This window comes from Dendrobates tinctorius, unplaced genomic scaffold (genome assembly GCF_039654945.1).
Source record: "Dendrobates tinctorius isolate UK_male_01 unplaced genomic scaffold, ASM3965494v1 ptg000240l, whole genome shotgun sequence".
In the NCBI taxonomy this organism is placed as follows: Eukaryota; Metazoa; Chordata; class Amphibia; order Anura; family Dendrobatidae; genus Dendrobates; species Dendrobates tinctorius.
In genome coordinates this window covers 1,244,219-1,270,174 of record NW_027361907.1, presented here as the reverse complement: position 1 = coordinate 1,270,174, position 25,956 = coordinate 1,244,219, and the positions used below count along the sequence as shown (strand labels likewise).

Sequence of the window (25,956 nt, the reverse complement as noted above, 5' to 3'; positions counted from 1 at the left end):
GGTGCACCTTTCCACTCACTGATTGCTTGAGTGCATGGACAGCGGTCTTTCACATGCACGTGGAGGGCTGGGATGGCTTTTCGCAAAAAAGTGCCGACTGGGTAGGTCATAGCGTGGTACTGCGTAGGCCATGAGCTCGCGGAAAGCTTTGCTTTCAACCAACCGGTAGGGCATCATCTCTAACGAGATTAGTTTGGCAATGTGGGCGTTCAAAGCCTACTCAGAGTCTCTGGTAGGGTGAGCTGGACTTGAGAGCTGCATATATGGGAACTAGCGGTAGACATGGCAGACTGAGAGAGGGTTGGTGATGGTGTTGGTGGTGTTGCTGATGGCCTAGATTCAGTCTTTCGCAGCAATAACATTGTGATTCCATGACTGCTTTGCCCTTGCGACGACACCTCGACATTTGCTGCTGGTGGTGTGCTAACCGGTGGGCTTACAGTGGGGGAAGCGATGTAGCATTGCTGACTACCTTCATTCGGAGCAGGTGCACATGTGGTACGTGAGGTTTGGTAGTCTTTCCACACTTGCAAGTGCATGGTGGTTAAATGTCTAAGCATACAACTGGTATTCAAATTTCTCAGATTTTTCCCTCGGCTAAAGGTCTTTGCGCACTTCTTACAGATAACTTTTGCCTGATCATTAGGATTTTGTTCAAAAAAGTGCCACACTGCACTCTTCCTACTATGGAAGACATTTTGAGACCTTGCACGCTGTGCTAATTTGACCATCTGGCCAAGCTGTCCTGCAACTCTATTGGTTTTTGTAACACGTTTTTGGACTGCTACGGTCATGCCAGATAACAGCTGTTGCGATGTCGTTGCCTGCTGCTAATCCTCCTCCTCTTCTGAGCTATTGGCAGCGGCACCCTCTTCCCCCAATGGATGCCAACCTGGGTCAACAACTGGGTCATCCATCACCTCCTCTTCAATTTCATGTGCACCTTCCTCTGTGTCACCGTGTAAGGTGGTATAGTATGTGGGAAGGGGCACCTGAGTTTCATCAGTTTCATCAGGGTCAGATTCTGGCTCAGTACACTGCGAGGACAAAGTAGTGCTCTGAGTGAATGTACCAGCAGAAAAATCTAGCAGTGGCTGTGCATCAGTGCACTGCATGTCAGATTCATCTTGGACTGGGGAATTCACGATTTGACTTGCTAACCCAGGCATGGTATGTGAAAAGAGCTCCATGGAGTAATCGGTAGTGTGGCCTGCCACATCCTTCACTTTTGTATATAAAACAAAAACCACTTGGAACAGATCAATTATAGCCCCAATGGAGTTACATACCCTGTGGTAATGACTGAAAAAGGGGCGAAAAAGGACACTCCTGAATAGCATATTCAACTTGAAAAAATGGAGTACAAGTCCCATCTTGAAAATAGATATCAAATTTATTACATACTGTATATAGTACTAACATAACAAATTTACATTACAGGATCAGGTAATATAGGCTGCTTTAGTCCTGAAAAAGAAATCACTATATATAGAAAGCTTAGTGCTTATGTTAATAATGGGACATAAAATAGGGACTCAAAAGTGAAGGGAGATCATAAACAGGTGCGCATCCTGAAAACATACCCCCATTTATCCCATGCAATAGCGCTTACCCATTATAAAACTCCATCAGGACCCTGCAGCGCTGCCACCGACGCGCATTTCGCTTCTTTTTGACCGCACCTTGAAAAAGAGGCGAAACGAGCGTCGGTAGCGGCGCTGCAGGGTCCTGACGGAGTTTTATAATGGGTAAGCACTATTGCATGGGATAAATGGGGGTATGTTTTCAGGATGCGCACCTGTTTATGATCTCCCTTCACTTTTGAGTCCCTATTTTATGTCCCATCATTAACATAAGCACTAAGCTTTCTATATATAGTGATTTCTTTTTCAGGACTAAAGCAGCCTATATTACCTGATCCTGTAATGTAAATTTGTTATGTTAGCACTATATATGTAATAAATTTGATATCTATTTTCAAGATTGGACTTGTACTCCATTTTTTCATGTTGAATATCCTTCACTTTTGGTAGGGGTGAAGGACACAAGGAAAGGTGTTGTTCCTGACCAGGAGCCTCCAATGACGACTCAGTGCTTTTATTTTTTGAAATTTCAGAAGAAGAGGCTAGAGAGCTGGAGGCTGTGTCAGCAATGTAAGCCAAAACTTGTTCCTGAAGCTCCGGCTTTAAAAGTGGTTTACCTAATCCCAGAAAAGAAAGCCTTTGAGGCCTTGTGGAGCCAGACAATGACGCAGGCTCAACACCTCCTGCCTTAGTTGCTATTGTGCTTTTGCGACTACCAACAGATGCAACACACCACCATCAGTACCAGCTGGCAACCCCTGCCCACTTCCATGGCGTCTTCCACCAAACTTGCTCATTTTTGAGAAAATGTACCCAAAATACCACCAGCTATATGGTACTGTAAAACAAGGTAGAAGGTGTATCTACTATTGGTGAGAATTTGAATCTCACTATAGATTTGAGGACGCTGAAGTATTGTCTCAGACCCAGTAGAGATTACACCTCAATGTAACGGGCTGAAATTGGATGGTGAATGACAAGGTGGAGGGTGTCTATAGGATTGGTGAGAATTTGAATCTCACTATAGATTTGAGGACGCTGAACTATTGTCTCAGGCCCAGTAGAGATTACATGTCAATGTAACAGGCTGAAATTGGATGGTGAATGACAAGGTGGAGGGTGTCTATAGGATTGGTGAGATTTTGGATCTCACTAGAGATTTGAGGACGCTGTCAATGATGCTCTCAGTCCAAGTATGGAAGCAGGCAGCCTAATAAGCAGGACTGCTGCACAGTGCACACACAAAAGGGTGGAAAAATGAACCCTTGGTAACTGTGCAGAAAAGAGAAAGAAAAGTATTTTTGCTTTTAAAAAAGAAGTTTGCACAGCAGTGTGCAAACAGCAATGCAGCTATCAGGGAGCCTTATAAGGCAGCCTAATAACCAACAGAGCTGATGCACAAAAATAGAGCCTCCCCTGTCACTGCACACAAAGTGTTGTGTTGTAAGTGGAAATTGCTAACAGCAGAAGCAGTTTTTTGGTTCTTCTTCCCTGCCTAACACTCTCCCTTATTCTGAATCAGCAGCAGCCAGCAACCTCTCCCTAATGCTAAGATCGGCAGAAGTAAGATGGCGGTCGGTGTTCACGCCCTTTTATTGTCCCTGTGACGCCACACAAAGCCAGCCCTTCTCAAAGATGGTGGTGACCGATGCCTACGTCATCACGTTGCCCACAGTGTGCGTCCTCCATCATTGGCTGAAAATGGGCGCTGGAAGCATCTTTTGAAACGCGACTTTTGCGCTCTGGTCGCCGACCTCGTGGCCGACCTCACGCTATGGTCGGGTTTCGTTTCATGAAACCCGACTTGAGCGAAAGTCTGTGACTTTTGAATATGACCGACCCGTTTCGCTCAACTCTACTGAATATGCATTCGGACAAGAGCTATGAAAGTGATATGGTCAGCCTTATTCCACACATATGTGGAAAGAGAAAAATATTAGATGGTTTTCCATTTGTTGGTGGTGTATTCTTTGATTCATATACAGTATTTTGGTAGTATTTTTGGAAGATGTAGGTGGGGATTGGCAGGTTAAGCATAATTATCTTGTAAACGAAAAGTAGAAAACACTAATTTTAACACCAAACATCATACTAACTTAAATACAATCTGTCAGCAGGTTTTTGCTACCTCATCTGAGAGCAGCATGATTTTTTTAGATTTAGAAATGCAACAGAGCTGAGAAAGCTAACTATGCCCACACCAGGCTCTGTATGTACATTGTCTATAGACAGTGAGCTGCTTATCACAGGAGGAGGTAGAGTCAGACTAGCAAAAACCTGATGACAGATTCCCTTTAATAGTATGCCAAGGGCCTTGAGCAGTTAGTTTATCTTGTTTTGCTGATACATCAAGCTGATTGTGTAGGCATTGCTGCTGTATCCACATGATCATCAGTAATATTATTGCAGCTGCTACAAGGATTGGAAATATCCTCAATAGAGATGGGCGGACTATTAAATGTTCGTGTACTGCGGGTTCATTCAAACAGCTAAAAAAAGTTTGGCTTTGGGTACCGGAAAAGTACTCGAACCCAGTCAACATTCACTTGGAAGGGGGGCCCATTATCCAATGCTTTACATACTGTAAACATTGCTTCTGATCAGCAGTAAAATCATTACTGCCATCAGACAGCAGATATTCCCACACTGTCAAATGACAGTGTGAATCCACAGCTGTGATCGGAAGTATAAAGTTTACCTCTGGTCACTGGCATCGGCTGATGGGAGTACTACTAATAACAGCGAGAGCAGGCAGTGGCTGAAGGTAGTATTCATGAGCCAGCCCTGTGCTCTAAATAGATGATAAAAAAATGGCTTGGGTTCCCCTGTATTTTTGATAACTAGCCAGGCAAATCTGACAGCTGAGGGCTGCAACCCACAGCTGTAAGCATTAGCAAGGTTGATTATCAAAACACAGGGGTCCCCATGCTGTTTTTTTAAGTTATTTAAATAAATCATTTAAAAAAATGACATGGTCCCCCCATTTTGGACAACTAGCCTTGCTAAAGCAGACATCTGGGGACTGGTATTCTCAGGCTGGTAAGGGGTCATTGATATTTGCCCTGCCAGTTAAAAACAGCACCCCACAGCCACCCAGAAAAGGCGCATCTATTAGATGCACCAATTCTTGCCTCTTTGCCCAGCTCTTCCCACTTGTCCTATAGCAGTGGAAAGTGGGGTTCATATGTGTGGAGTCGATGCCCCCAACTGTCTGCTTTAGCAAGACTGGTTGTCAAAAATGGGGGCCAATGTCATTTTATTATTTATTTAAATAATTTTTAAAAAAGCATGGAGACTCCTCTATTCTTGATAACCAACCTTGCTAACACTTACAGCTCAAGTTTGCAGACTCCAGCTGTGAGCTTTGCCTGGCTGGTTATCAAAAATACAGGGGAACACACACCGGATTTTTTAAAATTATTTATTTAGATCGCAGGCGCCTGCTCTCGCTGTTATTGTTGGCAGCAGGTATAGGCTGATGGGAGCAGTAGTCCCAACAGCTGAAGCCAGTGACTGGAAGAAAACTTTTCATCTCCGATCACAGCTACGGCTTCACCCTGTCATTGACAGCATTGGAACCACCTCTGTCTGACAGGCTGTAATGATTTTCTGCCTATCAAAATCAGTATTTGCTGCTCTGTCATGCACATGGAACACTCCATGTTCGGGGGGGCCGAACCCGAACAATAACAAGGAGTTCCTGGTGAAGTTCATTTTCAGTGTCCGTACCCGAACAGTAGGTGTTTGGTATGGACGCTGAATTTTACTGATCAGGTTTCCCAACTCTAATCCTCAGTCCCAGCAGCTAACCCTCAGAATTTGTGCCCACAGACTCACTTGCAGATGTCAGCTGACTCTCCCCTGTAAGATGGGCCAAAGATGAAACATTAGTTAACACTTAAAAGACCAATTGAGAGGGCCAGGAGTAATCTATGTTACCAAATATATAAATGTATTTTCTTTTAAAGATGTTCCTTCTTTATCTTTACCCTTAGTTCAACATATCCAGTGCTTTTTAGCAAAAGAACACCAGCTAGACATGATTTTGTGATAGTCTGTCATGAGGTGTACACGCTATATACTGTATGTCTATGTGTCTATGCAATTCACATCACAACCACTGGTGTGGCCACCAGTGGTTGTGATGTGAATTGTATGCTATTAATGGTTTTTCTAGCAAATTGCTGTGTTTTTGAACTTTTTTAGTGATAAACTGGTATCCTTAAATAAATAAAAGGTAAAGGTGTACACATGAGTATATTATAAAAAGTGATTCTTGATGCATATAAATAAAACTATACATTTAAAAATATTATACTATTATGGTTAGTTGTGTTTTATAATGTTTTACAGTGTTATCTGTTTATCACTTATTACTGTAAATTGAGAGTTTTATATCGTTCCAAAATTTCGATAGTAATAATGAGGGTCATCGTCCGAGTTACTCCATAACTGAGTAAAACAATTTATTTCTCGCAAGCAATCATGTTTGTGTGTCATATTTGATCATATAGTAAAACGAAAAAAATATATATATTTTTTTCAACTAAACATACTAAAGCCAATATAAGAAAGACGATGCTTCACACTGATATGACCCCATCAAATGTTATTTGACATTTATTTGCAGCCCTTGTCCCACATGAAAATTTAATGCCCTCTTCTGATCCATATCGATGATTTATGGTATATATAAAAATGTATAAATGACAAGGTAGACTTATGGCTCCCTGTTTTATTTCTGAATCTGTATCTGGATTACAGCAATATAGATAACAGTAAAAGGAAAAACAGATTTTGATGAGATATAACAAGGTATTTTTTATTCTTATAAAATAAATTATCATTACAATAAAATATAAAACATTTCAGCAAATCACATATTGAAATAAAAATCATACTATATTTAATGGCCATACAGAATGAAGATTGACCTTAAAGGAGTAAGCAGGACATCTATAACAAACAAGTAATAAAATGATTGTTTGGAACAATGAAAATTTAGTCAATCGACTAACTATTATTAGCTCTCAGATCTGTCTCAGACTGTGATTGGTTGAATGGGCTTTTATTGCCATTTCTCATTTGTTGAGAGGGAACCAGAAAGTAGAGTCCTTTTAAAAATAATTTTCATCCACTGGACAACTCCATTAACTTATAGAAAGTGATATGGAAAGTCTATACTAAAGGTAAACCTACAGCAGAGTTCGAGTCAATAAACTATAGTGGATCTTGACATAAATGACTTTCTAAATGAGTGGCTTTGAATGCTCACATATATATGGTCATGTCTGTAAAGATCGTACGTATACATTTCTGAAGCTTTAAAAAATTTCCCAAGAAAACGAAATAAAAAATATTGAACTATGTCATAAAAAAATTATTAAGTGGTATTTTTTTAATAAATTATCTGCACCTGATTAATCCATAGAATGCTCCATATTATTTGTTTGTTCAGAAAACAACTACATAACTAAAAAAGAAAAAAAAATCATTAGAAAAGGGATTCTATTTATTCAACTCTCTATATCAATAAGCTACAGGCATGTGTAAATCTCCACAATTCGATCCCCTTCAACTGCAAGAGGAAAACTGATTCTAGATACATTAGGTATTAGCTGTGAAGATAAAAAATCTATAGATATGTGGTAGGGTCTTTCTTTTAATATACCATAGATTTCCGAGACCGTGGTCTGATTTAATAAACAGGTTTCTGTGAGCTCATATATTACGCCTGGGAGACAAGAAATAATAGGATCAGTATAAGGAATTTACGTAGATAAGGCCCAGGCAAGGAAAATATGACCTTGATGAAGTCATTAATACCTCCAAGTGACTCACTTTCTAAGAAATAATACAATGGTGGAGTGAGATGTTTTTCTTTATGGAATGAATTTGTCTTACTCAAGTCATATATTTTCTATAGTCCTTCTCTAAAGCCTTCCAGATATATTAGATTCACAGCTGAATTGCTGCCCTGAATGTCTGTAGGTGTTACAGATTTTACTACAAATGTATACAAAGATTATATGATTGCTATCTCATAACAAAATAAAAGAATGACATGTGAAATGCTGTTAGATGAGACAATATAATCGAACGAAAATTCTTAAGAATTCCCCTTCATGATTATTTATGCAGTCATTTATATGACAAAAGAATCATCATTATTGGCAGCATATAAACCAGTGTAAACAGAGAAAGTGATGCCGACAACATGATTCTCCATATGAGGACAAAAACTATTGTATTAATAATCATTCTGTTCCCATCAGTTTTTATTGTCCTGTGGAGAAGGGTGAATCCGAACAGTAAAGCTCAGCGTCCGTACTGAACACATACTGTTTGGGCACGGACACCGAACACGGACTTCGCCAGGAGTCACACTAGCGATTAAATCGGATGAATGCAATGCGATAAAAAATCGCAATGCAGTCGTCCCTATGTTATTCTATGGTGCTGCTCCCATCATCCGTTTTTTTATCGGATCCTTTCCTTGGACCGAGACAATCGCAACATGCTGCGATTGTCACCGATTTTCGGATCGGATTCGCCAATGAAAGTCTATGGATGTGATTTAAAATCGCATTGAAAACGCACCACACGTGTGACTTGCGATTAAATCGCAAGACTTCTCCAGGTCAACAGGAAAGAGCATCAGGCATTGGCATTGGATGTCAATTTGATGCTTAGATGCGATTAAAATCAGTTCATCGCCGGAAATTCGGAGGACAGACGGATCCCTGGACAACAAATCTTTGTGCGATTTCGTACCGTAAAAATCGGACCGATTTTTTAATGGTTGTGTGTGACTCCAGCCTTACTGTTCAGGTTCAGCTGCCCAAACACCGGGTGCTTGTCATGCTGGCATGTGCATGACAGCACGGCAGACACTGATTTTGATCGCGCAGCTGTGATCGGAGGTATAAAATTCACCTCCATTCACTGGTGTCAGCTGATGGAACTACGGCTCCCTTAAGCCAACGCTTGCTGCCGCTAATAAAAGTGAGAGCAGGAGCGACTGATGGGAGCATTCATCAGTCGGCTCCTGCGCTATAAATAAATAATTTAAAAAAACAGCATGGGTTCCCCTGTATTTTTGATAACAAGCCAGTCAAAACTCACAGCTGGGATCTGAAACCCTCAGCTGTCAGCTTCAGCAAGGCTGGTTATCAAGAATAGAGGGATCCCCATGCAGTATTTTCTAATTAGTTAAATAAATCATTTTAAAAAATGGCATGGGGTCCCACCCATTTTTGACAACCAGCATTGCTAAAGCAGACAGCTGGGGGGCTGGTATTCTCAGGCTGGTAAGGTGCCATGCATATTGGCCCCTCAACCTAAAAATAGAATCCCGTAGCCGCCCAGAAAATTCAAATCTATTAGATGCACCAATTCTGGCGCTTTGCCCGGCTCTTCCTACTTGCTCTGTATCAGTGGCAAATGGGGTTCATATTTGTGGGTTGATGTCAGCTTTGTAGAGTTGTATGGTAAATAAAGACACAGCCAGAATAAAGTATTTTATTTGAAATTAAACAAAGCATACTTTTACTTTTTTATTTAAAAATAATAAACACAATTATAGTCACCTAACGCCTAATTCCACAGAATCCCTCATCAACGGTAAGAAAACAAAAATAAAAAACAATATCCCTTAGCTGTCCATCATTCTGTCCCATGCCGTAATCCATGTCTGGGGGATAAATAGTTTTCAACCTGAATGATGACAAGATACGACCATCCAGGATGAGAAACACTGGTGACTGAACTGCAGCAAACGCAGCCTCAGTGACCGGCTGTTATGATGAGTCACCGAAGGAGGAAAAAACAAAATACCAGCTAAGTCCAGAAAAACCAGAGAGGTTGGCAGCTATCGGATTGCAGACCCCTGAACCTATCCACAACAACTAGCAGTAGCCGTGGGGGGTTCCTACGGTGCCCTAGACCCCTCGATCACAGCCGGAGAACTATATAGCCTAAAGACAGAAAGGGGAAAAACTAAACTGCCCCAGAGCAGACCCCAAAGCAATAGGCAGCCCCCAACATATAATGACGGTGAAGCAAGATGAAAACACTAACACAGATAGAAAGATAGGTTGAGCAAATGATGGGGCCCAAGCTAACTACATAGGACAGGATAGGAAAGCTGCTGTCTGCCATCCGCAAAAACCCTATAAAAATGAGCCAACCGACTGATAGGAAAAACAGGCCCTGAAGTCGCTAGGCTTCAAAAGACTATATCAGCACTCAGGTATATTCTGAAGACAGAGCAAAAGATCAACAGATCAGAGACAAAAATGGAATTCTGCTCACCCCCGGCCGGGAATGGCAGAACTCCCAAAAAACAAGGAAAAACAAAAACAAAACTGAAGAGTACAAAGCAGAGCAGAAAAACATAGCTTTGAGATGCAGGAATCAGACTGGTCTCCAAGAATCCAGCAGGAAAATCACCAGCCAGGAAGAAGGGCGTCGGCAGCCTTATATCCAGTCCTCAATTCCAGCCACCCAGTCATCATCTAGCTGCCCAGGTGTCTGATAATCAGCCTCACTACCTTCCTTCACCAGAGGAGGGAGTTCATCAGACCTCAATAGTGAAGGGAAAAATGAACTCACAACACCGGCGGTGACATCATCGAGGTTACCACTGGTCACTGAGGCAACGTTCCCAGCCGGGATGAACTGTGGTGACCTTCGTGAGATCTCCGCTAGCACCGTAAGACTTTCAACCCCCCACCGATCTATTATTTCTGACCTATTCTAATCGATACTACAACCTCTTTTGCATAATTCTCCTATTCCATTAGTGTATATAGTGAAGCTACATATATTATGGTTGATTGTGCTTGGGACACATGGCATATAATAGTTTGGGTACCCCTTGTCAAAATGACTGTTACAGTTGTGCTCAAAAGTTTACATACCCTGGCAGAATTTTTGCTTTCTTGGCCTTTTTTCAGAGAATATGAATGATAACACCAAACCTTTTTCTCCACTCATGGTTAGTCGTTAGGTGAAGCCATTTATTGTTAAACTACTGTGTTTTCTCTTATTAAATCATAATGACAACCCAAAACATCCAAATGACCCTGATCAAAAGTTCCCATACCCCATTTCTTAATATCTTGCATTGCCCCCTCTAACATCAATGACAGCTTGAAGTCTTTTGTGGTAGTTGTGGATAAGGTTCTTTATTTTCTTAGAAGGTAAAGCTGCTCACTCTTCTAGGAAAAAAGCTTCCAGTTCCTGTAAGCATGAACTGCGCGCTTGAGATTTCCCCAGAGTGGCTCAATGATATTGAGGTCAGGAGACTGAGATGGCCACTCCAGAACCTTCACTTTGTTCTGCTGTAGCCAATGACAGATCGACTTGGCCTTGTGTTTTGAATCATTGTAATGTTGTAATGTTTAAGTACGTCCCATGCGCAGCTTCCAGGTTGATGACTGAAAATTTGCCTCCAGTATTTGGTGACAAAGTGCTGCATTCATCTTTCGTTCAACTTTGACCAAGCTTCCTGTACCTTTGTAGCTCACACATCCCCAAAACATCAGCGATCCATCTCTGTGCTTTACAGTAGAAATGGTATTCCTTTCATCATAGGCCTTGGTAATGGCTTTTTTTCTGGCAACTTGACCATGCAGCCCATTTTTCTTCAAGTGCCTCCTTATTGTGCATATTGAAACAGCCACACTGCTAGTTTTCATAGAGGCCAGTATTTCAGCTGATGTTTTTTGTGGGTTTTTCTTTGCAACAATTTTCCATGCAGTTGTGGGCAAAATATTTGTTGGTCTACCTGACTGTGGTTTTGTTTTTACAGAGATACTGATTTTCCATTTGTTAATTACAGTTTGAATGTTGCTGACTGGCATTATCAATTCCTTGGATATCTTTTTGTATCCCTTTCCTGATTTATATGGTAAAACTTCATTTTCCCCTAGATCCGTTGACAATTCTTTTTCTTTCCCTATGACTCACAATCCAGAAACGTCAGTAGCTCGGTGAAAGATGCAATAGTCTGTCTGGATCCCAGAAACTCACTCAGCTTTTATGCACACACAGATTACAAGCAAACAGATCACAGGTGAGGATGTTACCTTTAGTAGCTATTCAAACCCATTTGTGTTAACTTCTGTGCATGTTATCAGGCCAAAATCACCAGGGTATGTGAACTATTGATCAGGCTCATTTGGAAATTTTTGGGTTGTCATTATGATTTAAAAGGAAAACACAGTAGTTTGACAATAAATGGCTTCACTCAACCACTAACCATGAGTGGAGAAAAAGTTTTCGGAGGTATGTAAATTTTTGAGCACAACTGTATTGTGAACAGCTAAGCAAGCTGAAATGATCTTTAAAAGGCCTAAAGTTAAAGATGACACTTTTTTGTATTTTAGGCAAAAAAATAGTCATTTTTTACATTTTAAAAATTACAAAAAAGAAAATAGGCTGAAGCTAAAGTTTGGCCACCCTTGGATATTTGTGGGCTCAGATAACTTTGACTAAGATTTCAGACCTTAATTAATAATTTATAGCTTGTTCACTATCATTGTTAAGAAAGGCCAATGTTATGAATGGGTTACCAAGGAGAAAAGCACAAAAGGCTGTGCCACCAGAACACCAGAGAGGTTGGTCACTCAGCGGATTGCAGACCCCTGATCTTAACAACACAACTAGCAGTAGCCGTGGAGCCTTCCTACGATGCCCTAGACGCTTCGTCACAGCCGGAGGACTAACTAAGCCAGAAAGATGAAATCTAAACTGCCCCAGAGCAGATCCCCAAAGGAATAGACAGCCCCTAAACATATATTGTCGGTGAGACAAGATGAAACACAGACACAGACAGAAAATAGACTGAGCAAATGATGGGGCCCACACTGACTAGATAGGACAGCACAGAAAAGGCACTGTCTGCAATCACGGAAAAACCTTAAAAATTCCAACACGACTGAAGCACAAAAATACTGAGGTTAGCACAATCTCACCCCCACTATATAAGCACTCAGGTGTGGACTGGCGGCTAGCAACAGGCTAATACAGCAGGGGACTGAGCAAACAAACACAAGTTACAAAAATACAGGGCAGGAGCCAGCAGCCCCAGGGGGAGTCAGCTGACTACTGACAGCAAGGCAAAATCAGATGCAAAGGATTTAGCAAATGACACTTAGCTGGAAAATGCAGGATCAGGCAGGAGACAGATATCCTCACTATGCACAGACAGGAGTATCACTGGCAGCCACTGAGAGAAGCTTGCTCGCTTAAGTACTCCCAGTCACTACCTCCACTTCTCCACTCATCCTCTGCAGCTGTTGGATTAACATCCTGTTAACCAGCTCCACTACCAGCAGTATCCACAAGAGGGAGCCCTGCCACAAAAGTCGGATTAAGAGTGTTCACAACAGGCCAAGTGATGCAAATTTCCCAGCTTTATAAAAACCCAGCCTCCTATAACCTTGTGCCAATAAAACAGCAGCCATTGGTTGTTCTAAGCAGTTGCCTAGCACTTTGAAAATGAAAATAGTGGAGGCCCATAAAGCAGATGAAGGCTATAAGAAGATAGAAAAGCGTTTTCAACTTGCCCTTTCCTCAGTTCAAAATGTAATTAAGAAATGGCAGTTAACAGGAAGTGTGGAGGTCAAGATGAGGTCTGGAATACCAAGCAAAATTTCAGTGAGAGCTGTTCATAGGATTGCTAGAGAGGCAAATCGGAACCCCCGCTTGAGTGTGAAAGACCTTCAGAAAGATTTTAAAAAAACCTCTGTAGTTGTGGTACATTGCTCTACAGTTTAGAGACACCTGCATAAATATAATCTTTATGGAACAGTCATCAGGAGAACGCAATTCAGAGACAAAAGTATGAAAAAGAACATCTAAACAATGATGCATTTTGGAAACAAGTCCACTAGGAACATTTCATGGTTAGAGGGAAGAATGGATTCAATGAAATTTCAACAAATAATTGTTGCAAGCATAACATCATCTTTAAAAAAGCACAAGTTGAAAAGAGGATGGATTCTGCAAAGGGATAATGATCCTAAACACATCCCAAAATCAACAATAAAATACCTCAAAAGGCACAAGCTGAAGGTTTTACAATGGCCCTCACAGTCCCCTTATCTGAACATCATTGAAAATCTGTGGCTGGACATCAAATTAGCAGTGCATGCAAGACGACCCAGGAATCTCACAGAATTGGAAGAATTATCCAAGGAAGAATGGATGACAGTCCCTCAAACAAGAATTGAAAGACTCTTGGCTGGCTACAAAAAGAGTTTATGAGCTGTATACTTTAAAAAGTGGGAGCTACTAGGTACTAACCGTAAGAAAAAGCAATCATATGGTCCAAAGTAGTAAAGCATACAATCTTTATTAGTCACATTATCAAGTAAAGGACAAACAGGGCTAAAAATGATAAGCAAATCAACATCCATATATTGCAATGGACAGGTAAGACCACACTAATAATAGAAAAATCAAGGCATAATCAGCAAAATCAATATAATAAGATCCATAAAACAAACAGTGTCAAAATCTAAGCCCCATATATCATATGAAAACAATAGTGTGCTAAAAGTACAGCATAAAAAGATATGCTACATGTATGGGCAATGAAAAGAAGACACGTTAGGGACTAAGGTCAATACCTGGCAGAGTGCAGCAACTGAATCTTATGTGGTCAGCCCGCCCACCCCGATGTGCGTTTTGGAGGTGACTCCTTCCTCAGGGGGCATTCATATTTGTACCGTGGGCAATATATGATGTGATATTATTACAACTTTTGAAAGATTGTTCTTTAGATATCACTCTTTCACCTCTCCCGGTGTATCATTACTATCTATAGCAGGGTGCCCAAACTTTGAATCAGCCCATTTTTGTTTTTGTTGCTTAAGTTACAAAAAAAATTGTTTTTGTTGCCCAAATTACAAAGGAAATGTGTCATCTTTAACTATAGGCTTTTCAGAAATCATTTTGTCTTTAACTTGCTTAACTGTTCATAATGACAGTAATTTTGACCAGGGATGCCCAAAGTTTTACATGCCACTGTATCTAAACCAGAATTCCAACAATTTGGTGTTAAGTCAACATCTGAGAAATGTGAGTTAACAAAATGCAATGTGTTTCTAATAATGTTTCTAACAAGACAATTGTAATTTAAGATTTGTCATAATCTTTATGCAATTTTAATTTGCCCACGCCCAACATGGGGATTGAACTTTTTTATCAATTGATTTGTACAGTAACATTATTCTTTAAAGGGAATCTTTCACCAGGTATTCGCAAACTCATCTGAGAGCAGTATAGTTTAAGAAAAGAGAGAGACCCTTATTCTAGCAATACATCACTTAGTTTACTGGGTGCAACAGTTGTGACACAATCAGAGGTTTTAGATGTAGCATGCATCAGAGCTCAGAAAGCTAGCCCCACCCATACCCCTGATTAGCAGTTTTTGTGTACATTGTACTGTATATTGACAGTAGTCAGCAGTACTAAGCAGTACTGGGGGCGTGGTTGGAATAGAATGCAGGTGAGCTGAAGTACTGCAGTTTTAATCTCCTGCTGATAAAACATTAATTGTATGGAAAGAACAGCACACAGCATAATAAGTGACACATCCCTGAAATCAGTGTCTCAGCCACTACCACATGCTGACTCAGATAATATAGCAAAAACCTGCTCACAGATTCCCATTAAGAGATAATATTTAATATAGGAAAATAAAAGTTTTTGCTATATATTTTCTGGAACTTTTTAAACTTATTTATTGACTATTTTTTAAAACTGTTACAACAGTTTTTGCTTGTCTAGGAAATAGCAAAGGAGCACCGCGCTTGAGTTGTAAAAGTCTCAAAAGTAGTGACTAAAGAGACTTTTACAACTCTAGTGCAGCGCTCCTTTGTTCTTCTCCTGCAAATTCCTTTCCTGACAGCCACCAGCACAGAGGCTGTCTCAGCGCCTGCAGCCCTAGTTTACATTAGGTGGAGCGCCGGTGTTTACTTTTAGATTTATTGTCTAGGAAATACATTAAGGATAAAGAAAACTTTCAGAAAATGACAGAAAGGAAACATAGTAAGCTACGTAACCATCTAAAATGGGAACATTAGAAGAAACTGGATAAACAAGAATGTAATAGGATATGGTCCAATATTATGAACAGAAAGAAAGAGAAGAAAACAGCTTGTTGCATTTTTGTGACAGTGTTGTTATTATTGAAAAGTTTTCTGATAAATCTATTAATAATCTTACTGTGTAATGTCCATGTTGAATACTTAGAGGGTTTTTTCCGTAATTATACTTTATGGTTTACATTATAGATGTAGGTAACAAAACTGCAGTATATAAATTTTCCTAACATTTTACTCTAAATTATTTCAAAATATGGCTTCAAATTGCTATAAATCAGAGCATGTACAGTATATTCCTAGCATCCTTAGAAATCACGAGAAAAGCACCCATGACTTGCTGTCATAAGAGTGCGGATAGGAATCCGCTTGCTAGTTGGCTCAGCATTCCCTTATGACTGGTATTGCTTGAGCTGAGAGTATTTCTCCTGGCTACGTTCCTTGCTGCAAGGTTCACATCAGGACATCACACTGTTTATGCAGGTAATGTCTAGCCGATGTATAAAGAGCCATCGAAGCTGCTTTCTATGATGAAATTCCGACTACCCAAATCAGAATTTTGTCATCAAATTTCCCAGTAATTGTTCTTCTAGAATCAAAAGAAAAATACCTAATTTTCCTTCATAGTTAATAATCAAACATATAGATCAGATGCTGCCCTCTCCTTGGCACAAAAACAGTGTAGCTAATTTATTAAAAATCGAGATATTGCTGAGATCTACAAAAATCTGGAAAAAAGAAAAACTGCAAAGCTTGAACCATACCCCTCTACATGTTTCTTGCAAAATGCAATGCACCCTGAATTGGTTTTAGAAATGCAGGGAAAATTGTAAATTAGTGACAGATACAAATGAAAATGGCAATGTGTGATCATGGATGGCAAGGGTTTGTTAGACATCATTTTTTTAAGTTCAGGTAGATTAGACTAGAAAACTGAAAGAATTGCACCTATAAATCCTTTGTATTACAGCTAGACTTATACCACAAGTGATTCAGGAAAGAAAATACCACCATTTTTCATGGGTATTCATAGATGACAATAATATGTTAACTTAGTTTAGAACAACAAATGCAATGTCCTCGGTCTCTTTCCTTACTGCTCTATTCTTTCATGTTAGTACAAGGATCTGTCACTTTTTGTGATGACAGCCTACAATATAATGTTTATTATGTATCTCTACTTCTTTACAATATTTAGCACTCAATATTTAGCACTGAAGAGAATAAACAGGGCAAATATTCTCAGTTAAAATATCCTACAATTTTGTATTAATAACGTCCATGCAGAAGTATGTCAAACCATTGTATAGAGTATAGACTATAAAAACTCTTGTGTAGTATCATCCTGCAGTCATATATCACTTCTCTACCATAGTCTGTCTTTCTTGCTAACTTAAAGACAATAAATCAAAGGGCATGACTGGAGGCTTTGGCTACACACAAGTTGATTGTAGTCGGTAACATGAGGGACACATTGGTCTAGGTATATTTTTAAAGGAATCTGTCAGTAGGATCAACCCTCCTAAGTCATCTATATGAGCTTGTAGGTCAGAAGATGCTGAATAAAATACTGCCTTTATATCTGCGATCTGATGTCTTATTCAAGTGAAATCCACGTTTTTCTTATATGTAAATGACCTCATCCAGGCTCTGGGGAGGACTCTGCCTGGATGATAACTCTGCCTCCAGAGCTTATTTTACATGAAGGGGTGTTACCAGTGTGAGACATGTAACTAACACAGAAAAGGAGAAATTAAAATTTGTCTTTTTGCAAACACAAGTTTTGCAGCTCTTGAGTTCTGCTGTTTTGTTATAATAATAATGCAGCCCTGTCTGCCTGTGAGATGAAAGCTGAAGCTAAGAGGATCCTGCAGATATGTCAGGTATAATCACACACAGCTCTGCTGTCAAATCAGAGCGGCCATTGCACATCACACTGGTAACTCCCCATCATGTAAAATAATCTCTGGGGGCAGAGTTATCTCCAGGCACCATCCTCACTAGAGCCTGGAAGAGGTAATTTATATAAAGTGATAAAAGATGATTTAGTCACAACAAGACATCTGATAAGAGACACACAGGGAGGACTGTTTTCAGCATTCTATAACCTCTATTTATTTATTTATTTTTACTCATTTATATAGCGCTATCTTATTCCGCAGCACTGTACAGATATTATCATCACTGTCCCCAAAGGGGCTCACAATCTAAATTGCCCATATTAATAGTTTAGATAGGTCAAATGTGGTGATAGATTCCCTTTAAGTTCATTGAAGCAATATCAAAAACTGCAAAAGTCTACATATCAATTAAAGCATAACTGATATTGGTTGCTATAAATCTTTTACTTTTACAGTGTTCATTTCAACTAATTCCATTTGTCAGACATTAAAATAGGAAGTGAAATAAAGACAGGGAAGGTCATGTTTTATATGTAATAATTAGTCATAAATTAAAACTATATTTTATAAATTATAAATATAACATTTTGCTTATAAGCACCGCTCTTACCTGTTTTGATCACTTTGATTTTGGAGGTAGAAATTGGTATTGTTTACTAAATAACTAAACAGACGACAATACAGTGATTTTGCAAGGAGATCCCTGTAGAACTCTGCTGTATCCATAGAATGTCTACGAGTTATCATATCTCCTGGATAATAAAGAAAAATATTTTATCAGTTATTTTTTTGTTTTACAGGCTTCATATTATCATGGCTGGACAGCTAAATCTCTACTCTCTTAAGGCCCCGTCACACACAGTGAGATTTCTAGCGAGATCGCTGATTTTGTGACGCCACAGCGATCTCGCCAGCAATATCGCTGTGTGTGGCATGCATCAGCGACTGACCCACCCACCCGGTATCGCTGATCATGCAGGAATGTCCTGGGCCATTTTTTGATCGTTGGTCTCCTGCTGGCCAGCATGCATCGCTGCGTGTGACAACGAGAGACCAACGATCAGCAATGCTGCGAGCTGGTATCCAACGTAAACAGCGGGTATCTAAGAGCCGCGCGGCTCTTAGTTACCCTCTGTTTACCCTGGAAACCAGCGTGCACACTGGTATCCAAGGTAAACAGCGGGTATCTAAGACCCACGTGGCTCTTAGATACCCGCTGTTTACCTTGGATATCAGTGTGCACACTGGTTTCCAGGGTAAACAGTGGGTATCTAAGAGCCACACGGCTCTTAGTTACCCGCTGTTTACCTTGGATACCAGCTTGCTTGCTGGTCCTGATGGCTGGTGAGTCTGTCCATGTAACAGCTCACCAGCGATCAGCTATGTCCCAGCGGTCCCATCCACGTCAGATCATTGGTGGGATCGCTGGGACATTGAAGCGTGTAACGGGGCCCTTAAAGATGAGATAATTATATGTGTTGCTAATCAAGGTGTGTGTGGCTAATTATATGATCTGGCATCAATCCTTTTAAACTTGGTTAAATCCAGTAAAGACATCTTACCTTTAAAGTATTGCACATCTGTTGTTAAGGCAGTAGACAGCTCATCTGGCAATATCTGCAGCATTCCAGCCACTGGAATACAATTACAGCAGTTCTATACTTTGCATAAATTAAAATAGAACAGTTAACATCTTTATCACAATTCTGAATTAGACTAAGCAAATCAGACGCGTTTTCTAGGAATTTCCAAACAATCTGCAATGCCATTTATGGATATAGAGTGATTGTTACATAAAGGACCATGTTAGAAAAATCATCTGTCTTTGAAAATAGCTTCTTTCTTACTGATTTTGCAGTATATGTACAGTTAATTATTTCTTATTTTTATCATGTGTTTTTATTAAATATTGGATAGATTAATTGGGTTATGTTGCTACAAGCGGATTTTCACATACGGAAATTTGATGATGATAGCATTAAAGATATGTGGTGCCTCTGAGTTTTATTGGGTAACCAAATGGGTTATGGGTAAATAAACTAAAGCTTTAAATACAATATATGACAAAAAATGTGGTCTCTGTTAAAAAAATTGTTCATTGCAATATTTAGGGTCCATTAGTTTCAGTTGGTTGGTGTTACATCTCAACCCAGCAACCCAGATTTTCTCCAGTGAAACCTGCCTCTGACACCAGGTGACATTGTATCTATCCTGTGGGTGGTGCCTGCTGTAAAGAAGATGTTATGGCCAATATTCCTTGGCAGCGGAAACCCTGATGGGGATGGGGCCTGTGGTAGCACTCACTCAGGCAGAATGTGTGTGCTGTTCATGAGCTCAGAAGATGTAATCAGCTTTCTGCAGTAGCCAATGGGTCAATGCCATGTACTACTCACACTAATTAAACTCTCATATTACTGCTGAAAGTTAATGCTTGGATTTCTCATGGTTTGTTGGCGCTCTTATCCTGAATTTTAAAGCTTTTGGCCTTGACAATGTTTGTTTTGTAATTCTTCCTTACCCAGACTGTTAGGGTCATCTAGTAAGGTGGAATCACTAAGGCTGGTTTCACATTTGCGTTTTTTAGCGCTGGAAAAAAACGCATATGTGCGCATGCGTTTTTTCCCCTATATTTAACATGGGTGCGCATACCTGCGCGCTTGTAAGCGCATGTATGCGATTTTCATGCGCTGCGTTTTTTTGGGGTGTGCGTTTGTATTTTCCAGACGCAGCATGTTGCATTTTTTGGCCCTGCAAAAAAGCGCATGTGCACATATGTGCACGTTTTGCGCTAAAAATGGCCATTATAGCCTATGGATGCGCATATGTGCGCACTGGCATGCTCATGTATGCGTTTTTTTGCATATGCGTTTTTTTTTTTTAACCATGGAATTTAGGGGTTTGGGTTAGAGTTAGGGTTAGTTAAGGGGGTTTAGGGTTAGGGTTAGGGTCAGGGTCAGGGTTAGGGTTGGGGTTTGGGTCAGGGTTAGGGTTAAGTATGGTTTGGTTAAGGGTTAGGGTCAGGGTTAGGGTCAGGATTAGGGTTAAGTATGGTTTTGTTAAGTGTTAGGGTCAGGGTTAGGGTTAGGGTTAGGGTTAGGGTTAGGGTCAGGGTTAGGGTTAGGGTCAGGGTTAGGGTTAGGGTCAGGGTTAGGGTTAAGTATGGTTTTGTTAAGGATTAGGGTCAGGGTTAGGGTCAGGATTAGGGTTAAGTATGGTTTGGTTAAGGCTTAGGGTCAGGGTTAGGGTTAGGGTTAGGGTTAGGGTCAGGGTTAGGGTTAGGGTTAGGGTCAGGGTTAGGGTTAGGGTTAGGGTTAAGTATGGTTTGGTTAAGGGTTAGGGTCAGGGTTAGGGTTAGGGTTAGGGTTAGGGTTAAGTATGGTTTGGTTAAGGGTTAGGGTCAGGGTTAGGGTTAGGGTTAGGGTTAGGGTCAGGGTCAGGGTTAGGGTTAGGGTCAGGGTTAGGGTTAGGGTTAGGGTCAGGGTTAGGGTTAGGGTCAGGGTTAGGGTTGGGGTTAGGGTCAGGGTTAGGGTTAGGGTTAGGGTTAGTTAGGGTTTAGGGTTTGGGTTAGGGTTAAGTATGATTTGGTTAAGGGTTAGGGTCAGGGTTAGGGTTAGGGTCAGGGTTAGGGTTAGGGTTAGGGTCAGGGTTAGGGTTAGTAAAGTCATGGTTTGGGTAGTGTGAGGGGCCACCTAAAAATGTTGGAAAAAAACGCAAACGCGGTAAAAACGCACTAAAAACGCATACAAACGCATAAAAACGCTGCGTTTTTTCATGCATGCTCATAAAAATGCTTGAAAAAAACGCAGCAGTTGTATGCTTTGTATGCGTTTTTTCAATGCGTTTTTTTGCGGGAAAAACGCGCTGCAAAAAAAAGCAAGTGTGAAACTAGCCTAAGCCTCTGATCTGGGAGGGTGAAAGGACCACAGGTGTTGGTGCAGCTTTCTCTAGGACATATGGAATCATGAGGACAAAAAGCAATCTGAGGAGCAAAAGGCCATATGAAGAGGTATCCAGTAGGGAAGAATGGAAGTTCATGCACAATAAGCACAGATGTTGGAGTACACAAAACATAGGTTTCTGGAGTTTCAATCCAAAAACACACACACTATATGTGTCTTATTGGTCCGTAAATACAGTAGGCCTAGGGAGATGATGTAATTGAGCCACGCCAGGCTACTTGTAAAACCTGTTATGTAGCACAACAAAGAGGAGAGAAACCAGGTAAAGGAAGCAGAGCCTGGAATACCTAGGACAGGTGTTTAATACCTGTAATTAGGAAAACTTTTCCATTTATTATTCACTTAACAAACAAACATCAAATCTGTTGCTACTCCACAAAAAGAGATAATAATTTTTTGATACCTAAAAGAAGCTAAGCCATTGTTTCTTCAGTTCCTGAACACCAAATCTGTTGCTACTCACTAAAAAGGGATTATTTGGGACTACTGTAAGTTAAAAAGCCATGTCTTCTTCCACATATATCACATGTGTATAAACACTGGCATAGGAGGCATCTGCCCCCAAAAGTGTCAGATTTTGTAGCATTTTTATTTTAATTTTTGAAAAACAAAAGTCTGGCAGTACAGTACTGTATTAAACTAGTTGTTACGTCCCATCACCATCTGTTAATATATGTTGAGGTCACTTTACATTACTAAAGTGGTCTTTGAGATAAATACCTTAAAAGAGGTTGACTGCATTGATATGAAAAATAAAAGTGTCTTTTCATGGCAATTGGAGACTTTTTAGTACATTTCATTTGTGGCAATTTCACAACCAAATTTGGTAAAACTGACTTTCAGAAGATTTGCACATCGTTAATTCTCATGAAGTTGTCACATATTGCAGGTCGCGTTGAATTACATTCATTACCTTGTTCGACAAGCTGGAGATCAGACACAAAGGCTGTTTCAGCATCAGTCAGGGCTGTAAACCGAATATCCCCAATGTGCAGAATGGCTGAGAGAATCATGAAAATATTCTCAACTTCCTAAATATTATAAATAAAAATAAACAATACATAAATTACCGTAGTAGGATTTAACGCAATATGTTGAGCAGGATTTAATGTTATGGTCCCACATATTTTTCAAAAAGTATCAAAACCATGGACTCACTGCAATGTAGACCAAGGATATTTAAATTAGATGAATACTTAACTACAGTAAATTAGCATGTTGATGTGACCAGGTTTCCAATCTCACACTTATTTCTGCAGTTGCCCCCAGCTAGTAAGCCCCACTAGAGTATTCTTTAAGCATGTTTCAGAAATGAGTCTGCTTCCATCCTTCCCTGTGGCTTTATATCCCTTTAAATATTTGACAAAATATTCATTAATTAATTTAACAAAAGCGTCTCGCTACTGATGTGTTCCTCAAGAATTCTGCAACTTCAAAGCGAGCTGTGCATTCACTCAGGTTAGAAAATAAATTATACACAACTTCTTATATTTAATATTTAAAGAATATGTTGCTTCTACCCATCCATTTGTCAGATAAAGCATATTATTTTCACAACATATAACATTCATTTTTTATTTGGATGTATACTGACATATGTGCCCATATTAAAGTAACACAAAAGAGAAAACATTTTGTACAATATCGCAAGAGATTTCCAAGATATTTTTTTTTCATGCAATCAATTCACCAACGCTCAATTTGTACATGTTCCACTCCATGTGGGTAAAATACTCAGAACACCAATGTATTGCACAGATAAGATCAGGTCACATTCTATACCACACATTCCACAGTCTATGGCCAATTTCACGCTTTTTACAGACTGAATCTGTTGGATGTATGTCAGATGAAACTCTCCCATTCAAGTCTGTGGTTAAGCAAAAAAATTAATTCCATGCGGAGTCATTGTATGGCCGGGGTCACACATGCGAGAAACTCGGACGAGTCTCACACGTCGATTCCCGGCACTGCCGCCGGCACTCGGATCGGAGCGTTCAGCTGCATAGAAATACATAACAAATGAAAAAAATTTATCTGAGTTTTCTGGAGGAAACAGGGATGATTTTTTTATATGGTCAATTTGAATTTAGCCTAAAGCTGGTTTCAGACACCTGTGAAATGTGTACTATGTTAGATCAGACGACTTGGCCGTACTGCCTGGTCTCCCAGCACAATCTGTGTTTACTGGATGTCTAAAATTAACCTAAGGGTAGGGTCACATGACCGTTTTCTTCATATTTTAGAAAAAGGGTCCGATTATACTGATAAAACTCTGATCGGACTCTGATCACAGATTGGTCAGAGTGGCAATAGTTTTTCTCAGGTGTGGAGAGAGAAAAAAAAAGAGTTCCTCCACCTTTTCCATTATATCAGTCTGTGAAAATTGGACCGCACTCCGATGTCTTGCATTGGCGATTTTGAACTAAAATTCAAATCAAAATTGAACACGTCACTGATTTTTTTCCAGGGACTACTCAGGCTGAGGAAAAAATCGGACATGTTGACAGCCCCATAGAGTATCATAGGTTCAAGTACTATCCATAAGAACCAATAGCACTCGTGTGAGAAAATCGGTCATGTGTACGATCCCAAGGTCATGTGCACATTTTACCTCGAATTTTTACCTCAGTATTTGTTAGTGAAATCCATGAATGGAACAATCAGAGGAAAAGTATAATAAAAACACGTCACCACTTCTGTATTTATCACCCACTCCTGGTTTTGACTTACAAATGCTGAGATAAAAAAAAACCTCTCCAAATACTCAATGTGTGTATGTGACCAAAAAGAGAGCCCAGCCATAATTAGATTGAGTGCTTCTTCAATGTTTACAATGCAATGATGCTTAGTTTCACTAAAAGCTGCAAGGAGGGGATTTTTATGTAACGAAAATTCCTTTCCCTTATGAAGCAAAACTGTTGAAAAAAGTCAAAAATATCCATTAATACTTAATAGGGTTATTAAAGATAATTTTTTTTATTTCCCATTGGGCTGCTAACTGCCTGCCTGTTCTGCCTGGCATCAGCTCAGAGTGATCACAGAGCTGGTGATTCTGCTTCACATCTACAGAGCAGCTCTTTTGGGCTGCCCTGTTGACAGGACATTACTGCCGATATTTTGCTGATTGCCAGCCAGCTCTCTGCAGTTATGCAGCAGAAAGACAGTTTTCAAACAGTATGACATCGACAGTCACACCCCATTCAACAGAACAGAGAGGAATAGAAGCAGGTAGTTAGCAACTAGCTATTTGTAAGTACATAGGCCCATAAGAAAAAATACCCCCTGGGCAATTATCCATTTTTTAACTTCCCTTCTTCCAAGAACCATAACTTATTTATTTTTCCTTCAATATGGCTGTATGAGGGCTTCACTGGAAGAGTTGTACTTTTGAATGACTCCATTAATTTTACCATATAGTGTACTGGAACATAGAAAAAAAATTCCAAGTGCAGTGAAATTGCAAAACAAAGCGCAAGTCCACATTTGTTTTTTAGTTTTTGTCATTTACAATGTTCACTACATGGTAAAACTGAATGTAATATAATTCCCAAGGTTGTATGAGTTTGCAGATATTAAACAGGTATAGTTTATGTTTTAATGAAGTGGTGAAAAAAAATCTGAAATTTGTATGAAAAACGTTTTTCACTTGTCACCATTTTCAAAGACTCATAATGTACTCATATTTCATGATCTGAAAGTCATAATTCTGGCGCTTTGATTTTTTTCATTACACTTTTTACTGATCTGATTAATTTACTTTATATTTTGATATATCAGACATTTCTGAATGCATAGATACCAAGTACGCTTTGTTTTTTTTTCATTGTTTTATTTTTAATGAGACAAAAAGGAGTTGAGTTGATCTTTTGTGTTTTTGTATTTTTTAAATATTTTTTAAAAAACTTTTTCACTTTTTTACTTTACTTAATAGTCCCCTTAGACCTGAAGCTGCGATCTTCTGATCGCCTGTGCTATACATAGCAGTAGCTGAGTCCTGCTATACATAGCAAAAATCACGATCTCTATGAACATCAGCAACCAGCTGGCAATCACAGAAGTATCATGACAACAAGCATGGAGATCTTCTGCAGACTCTCGGCTGTCATAATAACCCATTGGTGCCCCGCTATCATGTGACAGGTGCACCGATAGGTGGGACATGTGATCTGCTGCAAGCCGGAGTGTGATAAATGCCTCTGTCAGTGATTGAGAGCGGCATTTAACTTGTTAACAGCCACGCGAGAAACTCAGATCTATTGGGAGCTGTAAAGGGGGCTTTACACATGGCGATATCGCTAGCAATATTGCCAAAGCGTCACCAATTTTGTGACGCAGCAGCGATATTGCTAGCGGTATCGCTACATGTGACACTTACCTCTGACCATCTCCCCCGCTG

The 25,956-nt window shown here is 39.9% G+C and overlaps 1 protein-coding gene across 5 annotated transcripts in view; it reads right to left on the bottom strand.

The window, feature by feature from the left end:
* The window catches only part of MYO16 (myosin XVI), a 783,767-nt gene that overhangs the window by 260,408 nt on the left and 497,403 nt on the right, over nt 1-25,956 (bottom strand). For all 5 annotated transcript variants that reach the window (XR_012222718.1, XM_073556817.1, XM_073556818.1 and 2 more), the window contains exons 18-20: nt 22,471-22,588; nt 19,161-19,232; nt 18,209-18,350 (exon numbers count right to left, since the gene is read on the bottom strand). Coding sequence is in view for 4 of the 5 variants with exons in the window: in XM_073556817.1 (XP_073412918.1) it covers nt 18,209-18,350; nt 19,161-19,232; nt 22,471-22,588 (332 nt within the window). In the remaining variant the exon portion in view is untranslated. The remainder of the gene's footprint in view (nt 1-18,208; nt 18,351-19,160; nt 19,233-22,470; nt 22,589-25,956) is intronic.